General features: G+C 42.2%; 1 protein-coding gene across 9 annotated transcripts in view; it reads left to right on the forward strand.

Moving 5' to 3' along the window:
* Window positions 1-2,726, forward strand: part of LOC133552118 (class I histocompatibility antigen, F10 alpha chain-like) — a 184,903-nt gene extending 182,177 nt beyond the window's left edge. For 3 of the 9 annotated variants that reach the window (XM_061899470.1, XM_061899468.1, XM_061899475.1), the window contains exons 4-7: window positions 1,123-1,431; window positions 1,597-1,698; window positions 1,918-1,935; window positions 2,269-2,726. In XM_061899470.1, the coding sequence (XP_061755454.1) occupies window positions 1,123-1,431; window positions 1,597-1,698; window positions 1,918-1,935; window positions 2,269-2,321 (482 nt within the window). In that variant the 3' untranslated portion in view covers window positions 2,322-2,726. The other 6 variants (XM_061899466.1, XM_061899464.1, XM_061899467.1 and 3 more) reach the window with 4 other exon arrangements.
* Window positions 2,727-7,257: the final 4,531 nt, after the last annotated feature.

Consider the following 7,257-nt stretch of genomic DNA (forward strand, 5'->3'; position numbering starts at 1 on the left):
CCCTTCTATCCAACTTTACCTCCATTCTCACCTTCTCTTCATCTTTACCTGCGTTCTCCCTTTCTCTCCATCTTTACCTCCATCCACACGTTCTCTCCATCTTTACCTCTGTTCTCGCCTTCTCTCCATCTTTACCTCTGTTCTCGCCTTCTCTCCATCTTTACCTCTGTTCTTGTCTTCTCCCCATCTCTACCTCTGTTCTCATTTTCTGTCCATCTTTACCTCCATCCACTCTCTCACTCCATTTTAACCTCCGTCCACAAGTTCTCTCCATATATACCTCCGTTATTACCTTCTCTCCATCTTTACCTCATTCTCTCCATCTTTACTTCCATTCTCACCTTCTCTCCATCTTTACTTCCATTCTCACCTTCTCTCCATCTTTACTTCCATTCTCCCCTTCTCTCCATCTTTACCTCCATCCACTCTCTCCCTCCATCTTTACCTCTGTTCACACCTTCTCTCCATCTTTACCTCCGTTCACACCTTTTGTCCATCTTTACCTCCGTCCTCACCTTCTCTCCAGCTTTACCTCAATCTAGACTTTCTTTCCATCTTTACCTCCATCCACTCTCTCACTCCATCTTTACCTCCATTATTACCTTTTCTTCCATATTAACTTTAATCTACACTTTCTGTCCATCTTTACCTCCATCCACACCTTCACTCCATCTTTGTCTCCATCCACACCTTCACTCCATCTTTGCCTCCATCCACACCTTCTCTCCATTTTAACCTCCGTCCACACTTTCTCTCCATATTTACCTCCGTTATTACCTTATCTCCATCTTTACTTTAATCTACAATTTCTGTCCATCTTTACCTCCATCCACACCTTCTCTCCATCTTTACCTCCATCCACACCTTCTCTCCATCTTTACCTCCATTCTCACCTTCTCTCCATCTTTACCTCCATCCACACCTTCTCTCCATCTTTACCTCCATTCTCACCTTCTTTCCATCTTTACCTCCATCCACACCTTCTCCTCATCTTTACCTCCATCCACACCTTCTCTCCATCCACACCTTCTCTCCATCTTTACCTCCATCCACACCTTCTCTCCATCCACACCTTCTCCCCACGTTGTCCTGTGTTCACACGTGACATCACTTCCTGTGCAGAGCTTCCAGAGGTGTTCCTGCTCCAGAAGACGCCGTCCTCTCCGGTCAGCTGCATGGCGACAGGTTTCTACCCCGACGGTGCCGACCTGTTTTGGAGGAAAGACGGCGAGCAGATCTTCGAGGACGTGGAGCACGGAGAGATACTCCCCAACCACGACGGAACCTTCCAGATGTCGGTGGCGCTGAAAGTGGAGGTGACGGCCGACGTGGAGGGCAAGTACGAATGTGTGTTTCAGCTGTCAGGCGTCAAGGAGGACTTGGTCACCAAGCTGGAGAGAAGAAGCATCCTGAGCAACGCAAGCCATGAAGGTGAGAAAGACACATTTAGTTGGAGATGTTTCCCATCACAAGTCCACCTGTCACCATTATTGATCCATGTCACCATGACAACGCTTGACGTCTGCATGCAAAGTAGTCATGAAGGTTTCCTCTTCATGCTTTGTCACTCCACTTGTGCTTTTTTGCTCTCCACAGACAACTTGAGCGTCGCCCTCGCTGCCACGGCGGCGGTCCTCGCTGTGGCGGCCATCATCATCATCATCATCATCATGGTCAGGCGTCACAGAAACAGACAAGGTGAGGGACGCCAATGTCCTCTGTCTTCTTCTTCTCGGTGCACTCGGTCCAGGCCGTGAGTTGATGCTTTCATCCGGGCTGCAAAGGTGCGGCCATCTTTTAGTTGCCTTCCAGCCAAACACTCAAAGATCCACAGAGACAGAGCGCACACTCTCACGTAGAAACACGGCGTGACGTGAGGGGAAAAGTCCACTTCACCTTGTTTCTCTTTCATTTCAGCCCAGTACGAACCAGCTGGTAAGTAAAACATCTTTTCTTTGAGCCGCAAGAAACAAAGCCGTGGTGAAGCGTCACTCACATGGAGGTCTGATGTGGACCTTTGTTACAAGTTTAGCCGGAAAAGCCCAACTGGAGCTGACTCCTTCACAATAAAAGTCCCTCCTGTGAGCACACGCAATACAAAGTCTGGCATATCTCACTTTTGACAGGAGTCCTCATGATGAGGATCAGCCAAATGAGACATCAAGTGTGCTGACTCGTCATGTTTCCAAGTCACACCTCAAAGATCTGATGTGAGTGACGAGGCACCTTCTGGATGTTCTTCCTTCACCGTTTGCGTTTGTCCCGCAGCTCGCCACGGCGGCGTGGAGCTCGACGAGAACGTGCAGGCGGCTGAAGGCTGAGTAAGCTCACATGGACTGTCTGCACCTCCAAATGTTCTTGTGTGAAGATGATGTTCAACTTGGATTCACCTGCTTCTGTCGGGAATGTGCTGAGTGGTCTTCTTCCTCCAGGATGCTTTGTGCACTGGAACACAGGGAGATGTCTCCATCGCTGAGGGACGTCATCACACTCGGAGATGAGATGGAGATGTGCTTTGTTCTTCGTCCGACTGCTCCTCACGCTATTCCATGTATTCTTCTTTGGCCGTTAAAAGACTTTCAAGATCAAACGTTGGTAGCTGTAAAATCGCACGTTTCATGGCCTTGACGTCATGACGAGGATTTCTTCTTTTCTTTCAATGGCCGCTGCTTATGATCAATATCACATTGTGTCACATCTCTGTCAATAAATCCGTTTTTCCTCCACTCGCCTCGCACTGCTTTCTTGGGGACCAGGAAGAGTCTCAGTCATAAAAATGGTAGAAGTAGTTCATTTTTATTTATGTTTTTACTTTTTCATTCAACACTTAAATCCCTTTATCAATTTCAGGTTTATCCGTCCTTATCAGTCTTTTTTTTTTCATAATTTACGCCATTTTTGTCAAAACCTTGTTTTGTTATGGCAAAAGCACAAAATAATTTTCACTCAACGTAATTGCAATCTTAAATATGTCAATAATTCATAACATCATCGATTTTAATTCATTATTTTTTTTGAGCAATGACAATTAAAACTTGTCCCACTGAAATTATTAGGATCCAAACGGGCCCCACTCATAAATAAGTCAAACATTTATTTTTACTTTCAACACTTAAGTCCCTCGATAAACTTCAGATCCATCCCTCGTTTCTGTGACGACCTGTCACGTCAGGTGTCACGCGGTCTGTTTGCGTTTGTGTTTATCTCCTAGTCGGCGCTCTTATTTTGGTCCCACTTCCTGTTTGTCTCCCTGAGCCCTTTTCCCTCCTCACCTGTCGCTGATTGGCAGCCTGGCCACACCTGGTCATGGGGTGAGGGTGATGGGTCAAATGCAGAGGAAAATCTCACCACACCTAGTGTGTGTGTGACAATCATTGGTACTTTTACTTTAATCAACTGGCTTCTATTTATGCCTGCCTCGCCCTCCAGTCAGGGCTCAAGGATTGTTTTGTGAAACGTTACTTTGGTTTTTCTGTATGCTGCTTATGCTTCTGTGCACTTCCCTGCTGCACCTCCTTGTGCTCCCTGTGGGAATTAAAAGACTCTCACCCGCACGTCGTCCTCCTGTCTCCTGCATCTTGGGGTCACAACTAGAGCAGCCATGCAAGTACGTGACAGCTTCTTCATTTTTTTTTTTTTTTTTTGCCCTATTAGTCAAACACCCTTTTTTTTGTAGGATAAACACAAAATATCCTATAAAAATACTCTTAAGTCAAATTTTGTAAGTGACGTAATTGGAGCCATGACTAGTTTAAATAATTTGTAACAACATTGAGTTTGATTCATTATTATTTTTGAGCAATGACAGCTTTAAAGAGAAAACAACCTGCATGGCAGCTTTATTAGACTCAACAATGCAACTTTTCTTTGTTCCATTTCACATGTTTTCACCTCTTTTATTCCACTATTTAGGTTTTTTTTATACACTATCTGTAGAATGTGTCGTGTATGAGCTTATATGGGACATAATGTATAATATTTCTAATTGCCTTTTTCTTTTTCATGCCTTTTTAACCTGAGTCTTTCAAGCAAAAGCGTTCCAAAAATCAGCAAACCCGCCTTTCTTCTTCCTCCGTCAAAAGTAGGTGAATTCACAAATATAAATAACTACAGACCGATTTCCAAATTGGGTTAATGTTGAATGTCCAATCCAAGATGGCCGACAGGACTGTCTTTTGTTTGTCTGCTTGTCAAAGTGGTCTGAATTTCTATGTGTTTTAGTCTCTTTTTTTTAGCCGATTTAAGTAAATTGCACTAGTTTTAAGCGTAACAATTGATGAATGAAGGCTTACTTCCAAAAAGTGGTATTTCTGACTGCTTTTGTTGGATTTGGAAATCTGGAGGCCTCTGACCTGCAGAAGCCGGGGGATGTTTTGCTAGCTGAAATTTTGGCCTTCCATCTGCCACAGTCTGGATCTATACTAGTCTCAGCTTGGCCTTCCACTACCTACAGTCTGAGTCGACTGGCTTCATCTTGGCCTTCCGTCTTCCACGGCCTGGATCCATCTTAGCCTCAGACTGACTAAAGCTGGGCCTCTGCTAGCCTTAGCTTGGTCTTCCAACTCTTGTAGCTTGGACATCTGAACTTTGATTATTGGACCTGGGTAGGTAGTAAAACAATTTAACAATGACTTTGACAAAAGCTCTCTGTTTAATATTAATGCTTTTTCCTGGACTTGTTTTCTGCAATTGTAGTGGGGTACCTGACCAGGTGCTCCACCAACCTTTAACTCTACCAAACGCAATAACAATCACCTGGTCCTTTGAAACTACAGCATTTACACAAAGGTTATTGATATCCACATGTGGGTCAGTGCTAAATAATTCTAACCAGCTTCAGTTATGGTGTATTTCTGTGCTAAACAGATGGTTTTCTCCTTCTGATATTACTCATTTTGATATTGTGAAGCCAAATAATGTTGTCATGAGGTCACCTTGCCATATGAAACGGAAAATCTTTATATTGTTCTTACTTCTGCTATCAGGCAATGTGCAACCAAACCCAGGCCCAGCTTTATACAACATCAGTACTCCTGATGAACTTAGAGCTAGGTCAGGTCTTGGTTTAATTCATTCAAATATTACAAGCCTACTGCCAAAATTAGACTTAGTCAAAATTTGGATTTAAACAACCAATGCAGATATATTTATTTTATCAGAAACCTGGCTAAGTAAAGCAGTCTCTGACAAGGACATTGCTATAAATGGATACAATGTCTTCCGATGCGATCGTCCTCGAAAAGGTGGAGGGGGGGCTATGTATATAAAAAACAGATTTAATGTTACTTTATTATCATCACTGTCAATCACTAAACCATTTGAACTCCTTGCCCTGCAGCTTGAATTCTCGCATGGCCAAACTCTCGCAATTGTAGGGTGTTATAGACCTCCCTATGCCTCCACTGAAGCCCTTGCCTCTCTTGAATCCTTTATGAGTGGACTAGTGAACTTCTCTTGGTTGGTGATTTAAATTTTGACTGGTTGACTTCCTCTTCTTATAACCTTAAAGCTGTATGCAACACACTAAATTTAACTCAATTATTCACTTCCCCAACTCGACCCAATACTAAAAACCCCTCAAAATCATCTTTACTTGATCTAATTCTAACCAAGGCTCCCCATAAGTACACTGGTACTGGGGTGTTTGTCAATGACTTGAGTGATCATTGTACAATTGCAGCTGTAGGAAACTGCAAGCTACCAAAATCAAAACCCATTATTACATGCAAAAGAGATATTAACATTTTTTGCCTCCCAGCTTTTATATACGACTTAGCTGCCTTTGAGTGGAACAGAGTTGCTTTAATTGATGATATTGAGATAGCGTTGAAATACTTTTATAACGAATTTCAACGTATAGTCAATAAACATGCTCCCTATCGAAAATGTAGAGTTAAAGGTGGAAATAATCCCTGGTTTACCGCTGCAATTGGAAACCTTCTCAAAGAGAGAGATGTTGCTTGGGCCAGGGCTCGAAAAACAAAGACAGAGGTTGACTGGCTTAGCTTTCGCCAGCTTAGAAATAAATGTACTTCGCTTGTTAAGAGAGCCAAGTCTGATTTTTACCTGCATGAATGCAAAAAACATATCAATGACCCCAAAAAGTTTTGGCAAACCATAAAAGCTTCTTTAAATCATGTGAAAACAAATGACTTTCCATGTCCTTTGATTACTCAATCTGGTACTTTGTCTGATAAGACAACTATATCAAATTGTTTTAATGAGTATTTAGTTTCTGCCGGATTTTTCTTTGAGTCGTTGAATCCTCAATCGTCAAATGTTGGTTTAACTAATGTTAATATCCCAAATACACCACAGGCTGTAATTAGACGCAGCACCTGCACTTGTGACTTCACACCTGTATCAGTATCTGAGGTATACAATGCACTAAAGAGCCTGGACACAACTAAAGCAGCAGGACCGGACCAAATTGAACCCTTTTTCTTAAAAGTGGCTGCTGATTTTATTGCTGAGCCTCTCTCGCATATTTTTAACCTCAGTCTAACAAGTAAAAGCATTCCAAAAATCTGGAAATCAGCCTTTGTTCTTCCCCTGCTAAAAGGGGGTGAACCCACAAATATAAATAATTACAGACCAATTTCTAAATTATGGATTTTAGCAAAATTGTTTGAGAAAATCATCAGTAACCAGCTAAATGATTTTTTTAGAATTAAACAATATTTCATCCCCATTTCAATCGGGTTTTAGAATACAGCATAGCACTATTACAGCTGCTCTTAAGGTCCTCAATGATTTAATCGAGGCTGTGGACGGCAAAAAATACTGTCGGCCTTTTTATTGATTTGTCAAAAGCATTTGACACAGTAGACCACAGTCTGCTCATTGAAGCTCTCCATCACGTTGGATTATCTAAAAATGCAGCTGCTTGGTTCACAGACTATCTTTCCAGCAGAACACAACGTGTACAGGTGGCTGGGACAACCTCTTCATTATTGGACATTACCAAAGGAGTTCCACAAGGCTCAGTGCTGGGGCCCATTTTATTTTCTATCTACTTGAATAATCTTTGCAATAATCTGTCAAATGCAATGTACCATTTTTATGCAGACGACACCATTATTTATTGCTGTTCAACCTCCAGCACTCAGGCTTTTGAGTTTTTACAAGCTGCTTTTGATGTCATCCAGGCTCGCTTATTTGATCTTAAATTGGTTTTAAATACAGATAAAAGCAAAGTAATGGTTTCTCTCATTCAAGGGTGCTACTGGAAAATATTCCAAATATTGTAACATCAAA

Source organism: Nerophis ophidion, linkage group LG04 (genome assembly GCF_033978795.1).
Source record: "Nerophis ophidion isolate RoL-2023_Sa linkage group LG04, RoL_Noph_v1.0, whole genome shotgun sequence".
Taxonomy (NCBI): domain Eukaryota; kingdom Metazoa; phylum Chordata; class Actinopteri; order Syngnathiformes; family Syngnathidae; genus Nerophis; species Nerophis ophidion.